We start from the raw sequence: 18,664 nt of genomic DNA, 5'->3' as shown, positions 1-18,664 counted from the left end.
TTAGTTGCACCAACTCAATTTTACGACGTCTCTAATTGTCTTAACCGGAATAAGCGTGACATCGTTATAGGACTACAACTCCCACGTACATAGAGCGCTTTACCCATCATGCAGCTGGGCATTGATAAGATGAGGCAAGATGGCGACTAAAACAAGCAAAGAGGGTCCCCCTCCTTTCGATTGTCCATCATGGTGAGAAAATGCACATGCTAAAGTTTTAAAATTGTATGTTTTATGCAAAACTACAAATTTAAGGGCAGAAAAATGTTCACGCATTGACATATCTCATCTTTACTCAAAGGGAAGCGTGCAGTGGCCGTAGCTAATATTAGCAACCAGGCTAGCTAGCATGCTAGCACGTAAACGCTTGCGTTAATTCATAAACGGCGTGTTTTTCTGGGAAGCTTTGTTGTTTTTAATCTTAGAGTTTCTGTTACAAGTAGAAAGCAAACAGCGATGTTGAGCGACGTTATAATATGTAAAGCCTCAGTGTTTACAGTTTATATATAACATTTATCTTGCAAAATACTACCTTTAAAGCGTTACCGTGAGCTAACATAAGAGTTTATGTAAAAACTCCCAAAAGCATAATACGAAAGACAAAGTAAGGATGTCATCTCATTGGCTTCATTCACTTGCCTTGCATAGAAAATAAAATTGAAACGATTTAAATATTTAAACCTTCAACAATTGTTTTTCAGGGCAGGCAAACCACCCGCAGGGCTTCATCTAGACGTGATGAAGGGAGACAAACTGATAGAGGTAACCAGAAGTATGCAATTTGAAGTCAGCAGTACACTGTATATTAGTTATTACTTTGTTGTAAACTCTTGTACTGGTACTGCTATTGTAACGGTATTGTGAAGATTGAATGCACCAGATACTAGCCTGACAGCCCACTTGGTCTCAGATGTTTCTCACACTGGGATCGTCTATGGCTGCAAGGTTACAAACGGTGCGAGAGCAGCATCAGCCCTGAGATTTAAGCTTTTCAGTTTGGAGCAGCACTGTGAAGTTATGACTCAAAGGCACAGAACCATTTCTGCCAAACTTTAAAAAAATCATTTTTATAACCATTTTTTTTTAACTGAAGTTGTCTCTTATAGAAACTAATCATAGATGAAAAGAAGTACTACCTGTTTGGGAGAAACCCAGACTGGTGTGACTTCACCATCGACCATCAGTCATGTTCACGAGTCCACGCAGCCCTGGTCTACCACAAACACCTGAAGAGGGTCTTCCTTATAGACCTCAACAGCAGTAAGACATCCTTTAAAATAAAAGAAAAAAATATTAGCAGGCAGATATGTAATGCATACATCACACCTAGGGATGCACAATATTAACCACATTATAGCCATGTCTGGAAATTGGATAGAATTGATAAACTAAAAAGTTTTTTACTCCACTGCAAGGAATGTCTTCTCCTCTGGCTTTTTCACTTTCTAAAGTCTCACCTAATGCTCACAACACACTGACTGGCTGGCTTAATGTTGCACAGCCACTTAATAAGCAACACAGAAGCCAGGGTAGGACTGATTCGGATCATTTTTCCTTAAATTGTAACGTGCAGTTTTCCTTTTTTCACATTCAGTACATTTTGTTTGCCATAACAAATGCATACAAATTTTGAATGTCTGTTATCTGTCTCATACACTGCTAATAGTTCTTACGGATATAGACTCTGAAAAAACAATATTGGCAGGCAGATAAGAACATTCCTGCTGATATGCACAGCAGATATTGCAGACATTGGCCTGATGAATCATGTGTCAGCCTTAAATATTGGCAAAATGTACAACTGTACCATCACATGTAGGTGGCTGCATAGGGCACCAAATACTCAAGGACCCCCACCATGAGCCCTGAACATTTTGAATGAGGCCCCAAATGTAAAACAACTTCCAGACCATCTACTTCCCCGCTCCTTTCTCAGTTCCACTTCGACTCGGCGTCTTGTTGCATAGGAGACACTTGGTGTTTTATGTATTTATTTATTTATTAAAAGGTACATCATTTATACATCGTTATCGGTATTGCCCAAAATGGTTTTGAAAAAATATTCACATACAGGATAATGGCAAAAAAAAGTCCAATATCGTGCATCCCTAATTAAATCTTTTCTTCAAGTGATGCTATCTGCCTGAATTGTTATCACCTTTAAAAAATGACTCAAATCTTTTGGCTGTAACTATGAATCAGTAAGTTAACATTGAAAACTGATGAATAATCAGTTCCAGTACATGCAGTCACCCTGATTGTTTTCTATCAATGTCATCGTTATAGCACATGGTACTTTTCTTGGGCACATTCGACTGGAGGCACACAAGCCTCAGCAGATTCCCATAGACTCTACAATATCTTTTGGGGCTTCCACACGGACATACACCATCAGAGAGAAACCCCAAACCCAAGGCACAGCTGGCACTGGAGACAGTAAGACAGGAGACGATGAAGAGCTGAAAGGACTGCTTGGGCTTCCAGAAGAAGAGACAGAGCTGGAGGTACATGTACTTTTCACTTCTGAGCAAGAAAAGAAACAAAAATCAGCACTCTGTGTTTTGATCTAACAGATACAGAACCCTGTACTAAACATATTTAGGTCCATTTAAGTGATTTTTTTATGAAGTCTAAATGTAAATGCTAAATCCAAAAATCTGTACATGAAGATGTAGTGACTTGTTTCTATCTGTTCTTTGTGACAAGTAGTGTCATTGACTTTCCCCTTTTCTCTTGATGCTGCATGTCGTTTCCCCGTGTTATTGTCACATTTTTGATGTTTGCATTTCTTAGAATCTGACAGAGTTCAACACAGCCCACAACAAGCGTATCTCTCTACTGACCATCGAGGAGGGTAACCTTGAAATTCAGAGGCCTAAGAGGAAACGGAGGAACTCCAGAGTTACCTTCAATGAAGAGGACTCCATCATTAACCCAGGTAAAAATCTTAGTGAAAAATTAATAAGCAGAAGACGTAACCTGTTAGACAAACTCTAATCTGTTTCTTGTGATCTCAGACATATAAAGAAATATTGGCAAGGGTAAAGAAGTAATAAAAACAAAAAACAACAGCCATCAACTGAATTGCTATTTGAAATATTGGTATCAGCTTTTGCCCTGATTTTTACAATCTTTGCTTCTCTATCTTATACCCTGTTTACTCTTGGCTTGATAATATTTACTAGTTTCTGGACAGTAAATTTAATTTTCATCAATTTTACTGCAAGAGTTTGCAGCTTGGGGTCTCCTGTCATGTTGTAAATATGTAATAGAATTTTTTTTACAGCTCTGCAATTCAAAAATGAAATGTGCTCGACTGAATGGGTACACCCTTATTCTGTTTACTTGCAGAGGACATTGACCCCTCAGTGGGGCGCTTTAGAAATATGGTGCAGACAGCTGTCATCCCAATAAAGGTAAGTTTTAGTTTTGTAATTGAAAATGTTAGATTCAGGTTCTTAGCATCTCAACTACAAAGTTTTTCTGTGTTTAAGTGTTATCACAGAACTATCTTAAATGAAAAGTAATAACTGGTCTGTCTAGAACAGTAGGTTCTCAACTGGTCTAGCCACAGGACCCACCACCACAAAAATTCTTGTGATAAAATATGTTTTAGTTTGGATCCTTGATAAATCAAAACATATAATTGAACAAATATATTAGACAAAACTTTGGTAGTACATGCAGCTGACATGTAATTTCATTCTGTTTTACCATGATAATGCAGAATTTTTTTTTTTTTTTTTTTTTTTTTTAAGATTTTGATAAATGAAGACATTTTCATAGCTGATTGCGTTTTCTTGATACATTTTCTATTTCTAAGATAATTGTTTGAATTAGTCAGTAATTTAAGAAAACAACCAGAATTTACTCCTTGTCCAGCAAATAAATTAAAACATGTCTGCCTGGAACTTCTGTACATTCTCTGTACTTTTCCAATGTTTTTTCCTGGCACCAATTTGCAACCCACTTTTGGGTCCAGACCCACCAGTTGAGAACCACTGGTCTGGATTACTAGCTAAAAATTAGACTACCATTATTGTTGTGTGCAGAAGTGATCTGTATCAATCAAAAACATCCAATGTATCCGTATGGTTTGTCTAGTTTGTCAGCTGTTAAATCTGCTGGATTTTAAAGTTTTAATTGAAAACAAAATGTTTGACACTTGCAGTAAACACTTTGTCACCTCTGCCACAGAAACGCAGATCAGAGGGCCAAAACAGTCTCGGTCTTGACGACCTCAGTTCAAAACGTATCCATGGCTACAGCTTGGGCGGTGGTCTCTATGGGGACTTGCCTCCAACCAGTCATGAGAACCAGCCTACAGGAGCCCCAGGAGGTGCTGCCATGCAAGGAGGGCTCCCTCTGCCTTTCCCCAATCCAGCACCAGAGGTGGACCTGGCCCCAGAGGCCCCCCAGCCCCCTGTCACTCTCAACCCCACTCCTGTCACAGCCCCTTACCTACCAGAGACCTACAACGAGCCTCGCAAAAAGAAGTATGCCAAAGAGGCCTGGCCTGGAAAGAAACCCACCCCTTCACTACTCATCTAACTGGTTTGTTGGAGCTGCGGACTCTCAGGTTACCAGCAGACGCATCAGGGACTGTGACCTGGCAAAGCGGAGTCATACACTTCTTTTTTTTTTTTGTCTGTTTGTTGTTTCACTCATCGTCACAGAAAGGCACCATTTCATCTCCCTGTGGTCTGTTACACTAAGTCAGCCGTTTATAATTGGACAGAATACCGGAGAATCTTGTTGACAAAACAAGTTTGAACATTTTCTAGACTTGTTGTCAGCTTTGATATCAGTTAGTGACAGGCTACTTGGATATGAGGAGCCATGGAGTTGTGTTTTTGATGTGTTGGGTGTAAAATTGTATTTTTTTTATGTACTTAACACGTTTCAACTGTTCTTTTTTGTCACTCCAGTATTTTGATAATGCTGTCAAACATATAACAGAAAAGTACTTTTTTATAAGAGATTTTACTGTAAGAAGTCAGGAAAGTCTGAGACATGAAGTGAGTTTCTATAAAATACAGGGCTGCTTTTCATTTTCCAAACTTATTGATATAATGTGATGAAGTGTTTAACTCACTGAAACATTTACATAGATATTTAAAGCCAATATGACATTAACCAAAGTGTCTTTCATTTGTTTTAAAAGCCACTAGATGGTGACTTGTGCACAGAGTTTGACTGCAGACTTGCATTGTTTATGACCTGTTGAACGAATCTTAGCATTGTTCAAAAGATAGGCTAACTGTGTTGTGCTCTATGAAATAGTCTCACAAGCTTAATATTGTTAATTTGGAATCTCCTGCCTATAAAAAGCCATTTACCCTGCCCAGACTATATAATGATCGTATTCTTCCTTTGGCTTTTTACAGTTTGTTGAGTTTTAAATGTTTTTTTGCTGTTTCCCAGCACTGTAAATACAGGGATCTTAAAATTTTCTATGTTGGCAACTGATTGAACATTCAACAATACCAGTTATGCAGAACTGAATAATAGCACATAAACAAATACAATTTTTTTCTGCAAAAATAAAGAGCTAGTTGAAACATAATGAACTGGATTAAGTATGTTTAATGGACATGCACAGGTTTGACATATTTTTGCCCTTATCTGATTGGACAAATGGAAACTGTTCACAGAAACAGAAAAAACAGTAAGTCATGTCCAGCAGAGGTTTCACTTCTGGTGTGTGTCAGGTGGCAGGGGGCATATTTGCCTTGAATTGATGGTAATTAAAAGTCGACAGGAAATGAAAGGAGAAAGCAGGGCAGTGATCAGACCCTAAAGACCTTTAGCCAGAATCACACTCATGACATTGCGGTCCTAGTTTATGAAACTTTGGTAAACCACGTAGCCACCACAGCAGCAACCTTTTGAACTTCTGCTGAAAGAGATTTTTGAGAGGGACATGTCACTGTGAGGTGTCAATCTTACTGTAAACCAAGGTTCAAGTAGCTATGAGGAGACAGTTAAGCTGATACTAAATGCATAAATGAAGTTGATAGTCAAGTTTTATCCTGTAGTGCAGCATGACATCATCAAGGAAGTCAAATGGTTGACCAGGTAATTATTTTTGCTATTTTATATCAAAAAATAAGTGAATGTATCCACCTTTGTCCTGGGGGCTCTACTGTAGATTAACCTTGCAAAGCAGGTGGATATGCCCGTTTCCTTGTTTTTCACTGACGAATCCTGGATGTGTGAAACAAATCCATCTGGCGTGTCAGGTAAACTGTAGATATGATTATGTGTGGAACTTTCTGTGTTATAGCTGACACTTAAAAAATGATTCTCCCAATAGAAAGCCATAGTGAGTTAGTACCAGCTGCATCCTTTCATTTACTAAGTACTGCACTTTTTTCAATCAAACATCCAGATCTAGCCACATGTTATCAGCTGTAAGTTACTAGTTAAATTTTTCTGAAATTTCCAGGGATTTTCCTGTTTGTTTTAGTACCTGTTGATCTCTGTGCTTTTACTAATGACCAGACAAAATTAAACTAGTGGCATGAATAGCTGCGGTGTTTTAAACATTCTAGTTCATGTTTGAATGCATCAGGGATGTGGTTCTCCATAAATTCATACATTTTACATTGACCGACCTGAAGAGATGGCCACGTAAATAACAGATATGACTAAAGACACATACTAAAAGAGGGACTAGTTTTTAAAATATTAAGACTTTCAGAACGTCCACAGTCTCGAGACTTATTAGGGCTTTGACTGGTCATTAGATGTGCTTTAAAGCAGAGGTTCTCAACTGGTTGAGCCTCGGGACCAACCATCAACTATTCACTGAGAAATTGCGACCCTTATTTCAGATATTTTTTGACCAATTGGGTGCATTTGATGAAAAATACAGTTTGGACCTGGCATAGTACAGCACACGACAAGTCAAAGAGACAGGAAGAAATAAGTAAGTTTTAAATGAGTTTCATGGACTTTTTTGTGAAACTTTTACTTCAAGGAACACATTCGCAACCCACTGACAAGGACTCTGTGACCCACTTTTGGGTCTTCACGACTTTTACCTGAATAAACCCCCCTACAAGCTTATTGATTCAGCGTATTGAGGAAGTTTGTCGGGAACTATTCAAAATAAAAGCATTCTGTACAAGTGATTAGAGTTTCTCTATTAAAATGCTAAACCGGGCTTTTAATTTGAAAAGCACAAACCAGAAAAGCATTCATAAGGTGTTTATCTTTCCTGTGGCATATTCTACCAGTGTGGAGACATAAAGCTTAACTAATAGTTGATCTTTAGAGAACAACTTTATAAAACAGGTGCATTTAAGCTTGTGGCCTTCCTCAGGGTTATCAAGAAACACACTGTAAACATATTCTATGTGCATATTTGCCACAACAATATAAATATGGCTCTCCATTTAACATTTTCCTGTCTAATATGGTCCACACGCGGTGCGCGGAAAAAATAGGCGAGACTTCGAATCTCTCAACTCTCCACGCCTGAGCTGCGTGAGCCACAATGCTCATGCTGGCATTCTGAAAGCCCTGACTTGTTAACATGCAATCAAACTGAAAATCCACGCGTGTCGCGGTCAAGACGCGTGCGTCATGCTCACTGTCTGAAACAGGCTTTAGTGAAGTTTTATAACTCCACACTGGTTGCATATGTCACAGGAAAGATAAACACCGTATGAATGCTTTTCTGGTTTGAGCTTTTCAAAGCAAAAGCCCGGTTTAGCATTTCTATGGAGAAACTCTGTTCACTTAAGAATGCTTTTTTTTTTTTTAACAAATCCTGACAAACTTCCACTGTACACTGAATCAAGTTGCTTTTAGGGGGGTTTATTGGGGTAAAACCTATGAAGAAGGAAAGGGCTTTGAGAGCAGGGAGATTCAGCTGACACGCAGCAAACTCGCGCCCCGTGTGAAAGCCACACCGGCAGGAGCCGGAGCAGACACGCGCGGCACACGCAAGCAGCAAAACACGCTCCCAGTCTGAAACAGGCTTTACTCCTTAACAGTGAATTTTGTTAATGTTTAATAAAACAACTGACTTGACATAACCTTTGCAGCGCTAAGCAACATGTCAATGAGCTTTATATAAATGTTTCGTTGTTTCAGTGGTAAATAAAAGTAAGTACAATAGAATAAGGTGCATTGAATCATGCAGTGTAATAAATGGACAGACCCATTGAACAATGGAAAGAAAGTTCTTTTTTTCCCCAAAGATTTATTACAAGCTCAATAACTGCCAATTTCCAAGAACAATGTTCTGGAGCTCAAATTTCTTCACAAAAATAAAGTGCTACTTTAAAGGCTGTGCTGGTGTAAGAAAATGACAATCAATACAAAGGCATGGTTTATTTCAATTTGTTTTCATTATCTGTTTCTGATTTTATGTCAGTGCAAAATCTTTAAAAATGCGAGAAATCATTATAGCTTCTCAAAAATTTCCCTTTCTGAATAGTGTACAGTGTTTCCATTAGTATTTCCTGTGGTTATTTCTCTTTATTCCCCTGGATCCACCGGTTTGATCTTGATGTGGATGCCGTTGAGAGAGCGAAGCACCAGTCTGGGAAGGATCATGGGTTTTGTAGTTGTGTCCTCAATCAGATGGTATCTCTTTAGTGTCATTGCTGTCACTACTTTCATCTCATTCATGGCGAAGTTCTGACCAATGCAGTTTCTACAGAAGAAAAAAATACTTCATGAAAATATGAAAAGGAATGCAAACAGCTACATGTCATGAAATTTTATGCCTCTTTATGGAGTTCAAAATCAGCATCAAGTCAGCAGGTACAAGGAGAATACCATCAGGTTTAATGTGAAGTGAAATAACCCCTAACAGCCCAGCAGTAAAATCTGATATGACAAAGCTCAAGATATAGTTTTTTTTTCAATGAATAAATGCTTGCAATAGAACCTCAAAGCCATGTATCAAAGGTTTGATGTTTATGTAATTTTTATGTCAAACATCAGACTTGCGGTGTGGATCCACATCACAAATCCAAATCTCAGCGTTTTCACTGGGCTGTGAAGGCCCAGGTAATCACATGCAAACAATGCTGCTGCTAGCGTAGCAGTGTGCAATGCAAGAGACAGCAGCTCAGTCTGGGTCCACTCAGCATTATATATCATTTAAGCACTAAAGAGCAGTCAGATAACAACCCAAATGTAACCCGTTTGTAACTGTGTTTAAGGTGAAGCAAAGAAATGAGGTAAAAGGTGTGTTCTCTGAAGTGGGCAGTGGCATTTAGCGAGGTCAAAGAAGCAGCGGCCAAATAAGAAATGCTGTTTCATATTTGCTGGAGCTTTGTGTAACCTGACACATAATACCACCACAATAACAACAGAAATAATGATTTAAATAATAGTGGATCTCATATCAGTACACATGTATTGGGACTGAATAAAAATTGGATCGACCCATCTCTAATCAAAATGCAACTAAATCTTAACTGGAGGGAAAGGCAAACTTCATGTTAAAGAGACTTAAGAGTTACTTGGAGTTGGGGAGTATTCCTTATAATCATTCATGATATCTTTTCTCCCATCAACATTCAATGAACACTGTGCAACACCAAAGTGGTCAAAATGTTTGTAAGTTGTATATATTTATATTATATATTATATAAATTTAGTTATAGATTTTAAAATTACAACCAAGAATATGAATTCCCTTAGCCATCCAGCCAAAGTTGCAAATAAGAATAAAGAAATAAAAATGGACAAGAATAAGGAACTAAGTACAGAAAATTAAATGGCACCTTGACAATAAGTAAATCAGTAAACACACTAAGACAGTCTCAGTAAGTGTTTAAGCTATATTTTTTTATGTTAAAAAATCGATCTCATTTGTATAACTTCTCAATGAGATCAATGAAGTATGTTCTGTTGTGCACAGTTAACAAAATGTCAAAAGCTCTCATCATTCAAGAACCCAAGCACCTGAAAAACAAAAGCTTTGAGTTATATCATAAAACTGAGTTCAAAGCATTTGTTTGACCTTCAATAAAACATTGCTCCAGGTCTTTTATTGTGTTTAGGTTAAACATCCACACACAGGAAACCTCAGCAGATAAAAGAAAGGCAGAAAGAAGCTGTAAACTTCATCTTAATCATCTAGTCACATGGTGGCAGGGGAGGACATACCTTGGTCCAGCTGAGAAAGGCACAAACGCATGAGGTGATCTCTTGGAAACATTCTCTGGTAGGAAACGTAGTGGATCATAGACCTGAGTTAACACATGATGGAAAAAGAGTGGTGTTAAGAGGAGCGTCCTTTATGTGTTTTTGTATTGTTTTCAATGTAAATAATGTAGTCAGTGAGCATGTGAGTTTTCATGACATAAAGATTTACTTATAATAAACTCATGTGGCCTTACATCAGGGTTTTCCCAAACGGTTGCGTTCCTGTGAATCCCAAACACACTCGTTCCGACCTGAGTACCTACAATTAAAAGAAGTTGTGCATTATATGAGATTTTTGCAGGAAAGGTGCAAATACAGAGTCTTTGAATGCAAATACACTCAAGGTTAATATGTTTAAGTCAAACACATTGTTGTAAGACTCCCTCTACAATTTAACGCCTAAACAAATAGAAGGCTGTATCAGTCATTAACTAGTGGCAAACCCTTCAGGACACAGTCAAACATTGATCAGACCCACTGAACTTTGGAAAATGTGAAGAAATAATGCAGAAGAGATGGGAAACTTTCTTCACAGGAGGATGCAGCAAGAAAAAAAGAGGTGTCTTAGGTTAAATATTACAGTTTAGATTATTCTGGGCTAACACAGTTTCTTTAACCTTTCAGCCACTTACAAAAAAACAAAGAGAAACTTTTAGGTTAAAGGAGAGATAGGTGATTTATGTTATGTAATACAATAACCAAGACAACAGAACCATTATGGAAAACCAATTTGGGAAAAAGCCAATGCAAGTTAATATTTAAACTTATACCAGGGGGGTAAAAGTTAATGTGTTTGCAACAGTATTTTGTCTCGTCTTATATTTCCAAATTATGTACAAACAAACCTGCTGGCAAAGTCCTTCCATCAAAGAAAGTTAAAGGTTTGGTGATTTTTCTGGAAATTCCTGGAACAGGAGGGTAGAGACGGAGGGACTCCTTTATACACATGGTAGTGTATGGGATTTTACTGAGATCCTCCCTTTAAACAAGAAGAACCATGTTAATTTTCAACATTCTGAAGCATTTGTCAACTGCTTTAAGCTCACTTCAACTGGCTGCTGTGACCTGCATCTATTGGCATGCTTTTAAACACAGATGCATACCACTCTATGGTGTCCTTTCCATCCAGGACTTGATTGATTTCTTCCCTGCACAACTTCTGGTGCTCCGGGTGGCAGGCCAGACTGTAGAGGATGAAAGAGAGGCCACTAGCTGTGGTGTCATGGCCCTCAAACATGAAGGTGTCCACCTCTGCTCGCATATCTTCATCTGACAAACCCTGCTGCTTCTCATCCTGAGGGTTGGATGAAAGGCAAAGATAAGAAACAAGCAAGCTTAAAGGCTCTACATGTGTGAAACTATCACTGCATCTATTAAAGCCAACAGAATAAAAAAACTCATTACAACACAAAATCATAATAAAAGAGCTGCAAAGAAATAGCAAAGACAATATTACTGTGTTGTGACCTACATAGAACTACTACTTCTTCACAAGTTCAATGGTACTATTAGTAAAAACAAGTAAACTAGGTTTGTCAGAGGGAAAGCAGGTCAAACCAGTAAAAGTGATCTAATCTTGCTGTAACCTGAGTGACAACAATGTAAATGGGAGGCTCATTATGTATATGTGATCTATAATTAAGAGCATTGGAACCACAGCAGTGTAGCCCAGTTTTTAGTCCAGTTTCGTTTAGAGTTTCTGTAATTTGTCTCACAACAGATGACCTGAGAAGTAAATCTAATTCTCCCAAGGTGACAAATACTTAAGCTGTTTGGCCTTCGTATCAGTTTGAGCAATGTAATCAACAACAAAGTTGATGTAGGACAGAAAAAAAAGCATTGACATATCTTCTGTCTGGTGAAAATTTGATGTAACATTGATAACATTCTTATTCCGCTGTCTAGTCACCAAAATCAAAGATGATTATGCCTACGTGCAATCAAGAAAGCTGAGTTGAGCTCAGGGGGAGTCAGAGCAAGAAAGATTTTTCAAAAACTCTATCGGCCCCTGCACACAGAATCTGAGTTTTGTCTTCAGTCCACTTCAGTCCACTTCTGAATGGAGCCTCACAAAAGGCCTGACTATTGTCTTTGTGTCACTGTCCATTGACATTCTGGCCAGCCTGCGCATGAACAACAGCTTTTTGTTTCCTGTTTTACTAGAATTTGCCACTTGCACATTATTCAAGTTATGTGAGATAAACACAACTGTGATCTTAGATTCCATTCCTGAAAGAATATTTTCATTTTTCCCATGTCTCTGCTGTTATTCTTTTAGAGCTGTCTTCACTTCAAGTCATTGCAGATTTTTCTCATAACTTCATAATTTTGTAGTGTGTTAATTTAGCTGAACATCAAATGTCCTTGTTAGTTTGAGCTTATAATGCTGGATGCATTAAAGCTTCGCAGACTGTTTACTTCTTTAATGTTTTTTAAGCATCAATGTTTTATGGTCTAAATACCTTAATAGACATACTGTTAATTTTTTAAAGTATTTTATCTATTATTTCTCAGTGGTTTGACAAATGGTTTATGCAGTTTTACCTTTATGCTGGCATTAGAGAAGAGTATAGAAGGATATAATTTTTTTTTTAAATGAATGATCTATTTTCACAGGACTAGTATTACCTGTGGACCTCTGATAATTTGTGAATTACCCCCTGATGTCAGTGTCTGGTGCGGTGCATTCGGGATAAGCAAAGTGTACTGTACACATGTTTCTGACTTTGTTGAAACATATTTGTGCATGTTTCTCAGATCTGTAGAAAGCTGTCCATGACTTATAAACAAGTGAAATATCTCCTCTAACTCTCCCATTACACATTAAGGTTGCGTAAGTCACTTGTGTGTGTCTGCAGCTGATCAGACAGAGGATGAGAGAGGAAGTCAAGCATCTTTCCTGTTAATGTGTGAGGAAGGGAGATGTCTAATGTTAAATATGAACCTCTCTTGTTACTTTTAGCAGTTTTTGTGCAGTTGATGCTGTTGATGTTGTTCTGTGCTCTATAAACTTCAGCCAAACCACTGAATGTTGAGCTAAACATTTCAGTCATAAATTGTGTTATACATAAAATATACGGCTAAATAATACATGTATAAGATCAAGCATTTGCAAATAGAAGCTGTAGGAAGCAGAGCAGAAGTGCTGTGCATGTAAAGAGAGCAGCAGAGTACACACAAATTTGGACATCAGAGTTTAAATAAGTATAGTAACATAAAGCTGTTTATACACATAAGCTGAAACTGACTGAAAGAGAAGCACTTTTTATAACATGTGTCAAAACTTTGTTAATAATCTAGTATGCTACCGCCACTATTTTTTTAATTGGAAAAAGGTGCACAAAAAGCTACATGGGCCGTAAAATTACCACCCTAAATTATAGAGATGCTGATTTGCATGGGGTAAGAATTAGCTGTGGATCTCTGTGTGCACTGAAATATGGTAGGTAGTTCGCCCTGGAATTTTTACTCTGCAAATTACAGACATGATCAATTTGATCAGGATTAGAAACACAGGCATCCTGCACAGTTATTAAAAATTACCAGAGGTCCGCAAGTGATACTAGTCCAGTGTGAATAGGGCATAAGATAGAGTCATGGCCAGATCAGTTGATTCATTGGTTGATTGATTGAAAGGAATGGGAACTGGGGATTTTGTTAAAATGAACAGTATTTACAATGTCTAAATTTGTAAAATCTGTAAATTTTCTATCAATAACGTACTTTTGCTTGAAGGAGGATGTCCAGGAAATCCAAGTGCCTCTTTTTCTTAATGCTCTCTAGGTCCTTCTCATTTTTCAGTGCTTCTTTCCTCTTTCGTATGACCTCCGCTTTAAAAAACAGAATAATGGACGAGTTATTCTTGAAAAAACTGATAGAGATAAATATTTATATGGTGAAAATCTAATATATGCATAAACCATATTGCAAACATGTCAGATCAAGTATGCGTGACAGCTGTTCCCATTGTCATTTCAAGCCTTACCTGTGTGACTGTGAGCCACTTTGCAGGCTTTTCTGTATCTGTATCCAAGTGGGCTCAAGTAGAAAATCAGATCGTTGTGGTAGGGAAACGTACGAACACGCTGGTTTATTATAATGCTTAGCTCGTACACTGCATTGATGTATTGATTTTTTCCACTGAAATGAGAAGAACATCAGTTATTTAAAGCTGTGGCAGCTCCACTGTGTGCTTCAGAGAGCTGAAATACTGAAGCACTTGAGAACAGAGACATTAAACTGCAAACTGTGGGGAAAACATTTGAATACAGTCACCTCTGCAGTTGACAGTTGCTGTCATAACTGAAGGCACACTTCATAATGGAGTCCAGTGTCATCAGGCTCACATGTTCAAACAATTCAAAAGACTTGTTGGTGGTTGCATAACTTTCCCATTTGTCCTGGAAGCAGGGAGAGGACAGATGTGAGGTCTCTGTGGGACATGGAAAAACTCCCACCCACTCACTGGCTCTGTCAGATTTACCAAAAAATGTCATCAAGAATGCACAGCTGTGGCTTTTATACTTTAGTAATTAATGTTTACCATTATTTTCTTAATAAAATACATTGCATTGTGATTCACAAAACTTTATACTGGATCATTTACATACCAACATAGTTTTGGCAGAATCTGACATCAGTTTGACGTATGGTTTTAGAACATCATAATGGAAACCTGGGGTCAGGAGCCTTCTGTGCCGAAACCACTTCTGACCTTTTGATGTCAAAAGCCCATCCCCTGAATAAGAAACAGTGAGTAAGAAACCCAGGCAAAGAAATAAGTCATGCCAAATAATGCTACAGGAATAAACGGATAGCAATCTTACCGATCCAGGACAAAAGGAATTTATATGCAAAATCATCCTTTGGCTCTGTGAGAGATCAAATAAAAATGTTACGACATGGACTTTGATTGTAAAGATGCAGTCAATCATTACATGATAACAACCCCTGAATTCAGATCCACATAAACAGGATTATCATTTTAGGAAAATAAAACACAACCTCTCACCCACCTGATGATGAAAGAATGGTTTTTACATAATCAGGATGGTTGATGGTGAAGGAACAGACAAAGGGACCCAACCACACTGGGAACATGTACGGATACTTCTTGGTCCATTTCACAACGTTTTCAAATTCCTTCCCTTCTGTGAACTGAAAGTAAAGAAAAGGAAAGGATGAAGATTTTAGACAAAACCTTCAATCCTGTAGCCTACATGCCTAATAATTCTTTATTTCATGAATCAACAGGTGTGTTTGTCTAAAAGAGATATCTATAAACCTATGTCTCTCATGCAGAAATAAGAAAGATATGAAGCCTTTGTAAAAGTAGAAAAACTTCAATCTAAAAAACAAACCAAAAAAAAAAAAACATTTAAATGCCTTTCAGCTAATTTTTTTATCATACTGTAGTTGTATTGTATTAAAGTACAACTGAATTGATCTCATGAAACAAAAAAAAATATTGTACAATGTGCAGCTTAAAATGTTGCCTTAGTCAACTCTAAACAATTATCAAAATAGTAACTACTTAATAACCAATAATTCATGATGGTACATTCCTGATTTGCATTGGTAGAAGTTTTAAAGCTGCACAGCCACCTTCTTTAACCACAGTAAATGTTTGTAATTTTTTTGTGCACAAAAATGTTCTTTTAGTAGAAATACTCATGCAGAAAGGCTCTCTATGAATGAAAAAATTACACATTTAAATAGCCTTTAGTTCTTAACCATTTATACAGCCTAAGAACTGATGCCTGCCTAAGCTGAGTCAATCTACAGACATCACAAGTCAATGTATTCAGTGAATACTTCAATGCATTGTTACTATAATTAATGTATGCTAATAGAAGTACCATACATGACCTTTTTTAAAGCCATTCTACGTGAGAACTGTAAGCCTACTGAATATTTCTACATTTATTTTATATTTTTGTGTACATAAAATAGGGATTAAGTATTTTGGAAAATAATCTAATTGTGATTTCCCCCCCAATATTACAACTGGGATTTATTATGAGATTATTTGGGATTTTTTGATAATTATTCTAGTAAAAAATGTACACTTGCATATTTACATGATGTGAAGACCATAACATCTGCCTCAAAAACTGTATTAAACTGGTGTTTTGAAACATACGTCTGGTTAAAGAAATATTACATCCTATGTGATTTTTTAAATTGCACTAAGACATATTGCGATTTAATCTAAATTTCGATCAATTGCCCAGCCCTAACATAGGCATTACTTTGATAACTGTGCTCATGCAAAAAAAAGCTCTTAATGTATGAGACCATTCTGGTTCTGTGAGAAAACTGAGCGTCGGCTTACCTGTGAAGCTTTTAAGACGTAACCTGAGTCAATCTAGTTCATGCATCGTATAAGCCATCTTTGTAGCAACTCAGTCATTATTATTTCATATAATGTTGCACGCCTCATCTACGTTAGTAAACGGGGATAACGGTGTACAGTCATTTATTGATACGCATCATATACGAATCCATGTAATCTAATACCGTGTTGTAAACACTAAGTTGACAACTTGCAGACTAAAGCTATCTACAAATGACTAAAAAGTTGGTGAAATAGCACCATTGCTAACATACATTTCATCCAGTTGACTCGCCAAACCATTGACTGATGTTATGAAAAACATACTGTGAGCCAGCGAGTGACCTACCGCCAATAAATTCCCAAAAAGCCAGTGTCTCTGCGGTCCTGGAAAAGCCTCAGTAACTCGCAGGGTGTGAGCTCTTTTAGCAAGCAAAGTGCTCAACTTGTAGACGACGGCGACGAGGCAAACAAGAGCAAACAAGAGATGCAAGTGGTCCAACTGAAACTTCACCAACGCTGCTGTTAACTCCATGCCTGCGATGCTTCTGAATACCGCTCCGGAGAGAAACTTCCGACAACAGCAAAAGGTGACCTCTTTTAAGGTTACTACGTAAAGTGCGTACAAGTGAGACAGAAAGTCGAGTTGATGGGGTTGACGTTGTCTTCGGTGGTTACGCAGTAGGAGGAGCATGCATACCTATAAAACCAGAGTAAGGGACACCCAGCGCATGCTAGATCCAGAGCAAACAGGGGTGCAGAACCATAAGGCTACCCAACACCAGGAAGCTCCCGTAAATGACTTTATTAAGCAAACAAGTGACGTCAGCATGCGCTTCCTCAGACTTTCAAGACACCTTTCAATGAAGCCTTCCTTTTTCTAATTTCTTGCAACCTCTCTCTATCTAAACTCCCCTTGCATGGAAATTATGTTACACCCATAATTTTCCCCACACTAATCATTTGGAATGATAAAGACATAACTGTAAATAAAAAGTCTATTTTTTAGCAACACTGGATTGATAAAGGTATTTTACATGTTAGTGATCTCTTTCATGACAATGGTCTGTTACACACCTCTGAACAATTCCTCCATGTTAAATCCTCTCCTATTACCAGTAAAGAATTAAACTTTGTATTTAAAGCTATTCTAACAGGTTTATCAAATTTAATGAAATGTCATTTGCATTTTCAACATGTTCAAAGATTGAAACCTACTCTGATTTTAAATGGCATTGACTTATTAAATTCAAAATGTAATAACAAACATATATGCAGTATGCTTCGTGAAAAGAGAAGAATAACCCCAAAAGGGAAAGCTTTTTGGAAATTTTTTGAAAATATTGACTAGCAAAAGGCATAGTTACTACCTTACAAATTCTGCTTTCCCAGCAAAATTACAGAATTGCATATCCAAATTTTGCTCAACATATATCCCACCAATATCTATCTTTCCAAATTTACAGATACAGATAACAAGTGTACCTTTTGTGGTGATGATATTGAGTCTGTAACACATTTATTTTACCATTGTACACATTCTAGTAATTTCTGGAACCTACTGATGGAATATGTGTTGAGTAAAAATAAATTCAACATCATTGTTGATTGTCAACATGTCATAATGTATTGAAAACATGACAAAAGTAACACTGAATTCATTATATCCTTATTGTTACTGTATGGGAAATTCCATATTCCATTTTTTTACAAACTCCTAACTTTCCTGGTTTCCTCAATGAATTGAAACAGTATGTAAAGACTTTACAATGTATAAACAGCAAAAAAGTAACAAAACGGTTGACACCTTTAGTGAGACTCTTGGAAGTGACTAATTGTAACTGAGTCTGATAAAGTCCTATAATCTTTATTTCAACCTTTATGATGTTGTGACTGTCCCAGTCTTTATTTAATGTAAAGTTATTTTTATACCTTGACATACCTTTATTTTACTCATATGTTTTTATTTTTGTATCTGAGCACCTGTCTGTTTCTTTGTATAATAATGTTCAATAAAATCCCCCTCCCCAAAAAAGACACCTTTTACTAGAAATCATGAATGAATTATAAAATTCTGATAAAGCATTGACGATTTTTTAAATTCTGTTTTTTTATCTGACTGAAGTATTTAAACTCAACCAAAGATTCAAGCATGAG

The 18,664-nt window shown here is 37.3% G+C and overlaps 2 protein-coding genes and 1 non-coding gene across 3 annotated transcripts; 2 read left to right on the top strand and 1 right to left on the bottom strand.

Annotated features, from left to right (window-relative positions):
• The first annotated feature begins 94 nt into the window (after positions 1-94).
• ppp1r8b (protein phosphatase 1, regulatory subunit 8b) lies at positions 95-5,560 on the top strand. Its single transcript, XM_041792585.1, has 7 exons — positions 95-192; positions 702-762; positions 1,107-1,260; positions 2,287-2,504; positions 2,794-2,938; positions 3,352-3,416; positions 4,198-5,560. The coding sequence occupies exons 1-7, from the start codon at positions 140-142 to the stop codon at positions 4,549-4,551; spliced, it is 1,050 nt and encodes a 349-aa protein (XP_041648519.1). The 5' UTR covers positions 95-139; the 3' UTR covers positions 4,552-5,560.
• LOC121514342 lies at positions 872-1,036 on the top strand. The gene has a single exon (XR_005992284.1).
• A 2,618-nt stretch (positions 5,561-8,178) lies between the features above and the next one.
• On the bottom strand, positions 8,179-17,184 carry LOC121513659 (cytochrome P450 4B1). The gene is made up of 12 exons (XM_041793552.1): positions 16,857-17,184; positions 15,189-15,330; positions 15,000-15,044; positions 14,784-14,911; positions 14,449-14,573; positions 14,159-14,313; positions 13,897-14,003; positions 11,277-11,467; positions 11,019-11,152; positions 10,368-10,432; positions 10,135-10,217; positions 8,179-8,668 (listed from the first exon to the last, which is right to left on the bottom strand). Exons 1-12 carry the CDS (start codon positions 17,040-17,042, stop codon positions 8,491-8,493), a joined length of 1,539 nt encoding a protein of 512 aa, XP_041649486.1. The 5' UTR covers positions 17,043-17,184; the 3' UTR covers positions 8,179-8,490.
• Between the last annotated feature and the right edge of the window lie 1,480 nt (positions 17,185-18,664).

This window comes from Cheilinus undulatus, linkage group 8 (assembly GCF_018320785.1).
Source record: "Cheilinus undulatus linkage group 8, ASM1832078v1, whole genome shotgun sequence".
NCBI classification, from domain to species: domain Eukaryota; kingdom Metazoa; phylum Chordata; class Actinopteri; order Labriformes; family Labridae; genus Cheilinus; species Cheilinus undulatus.
This window is presented reverse-complemented; position numbering and strand designations above follow the sequence as displayed.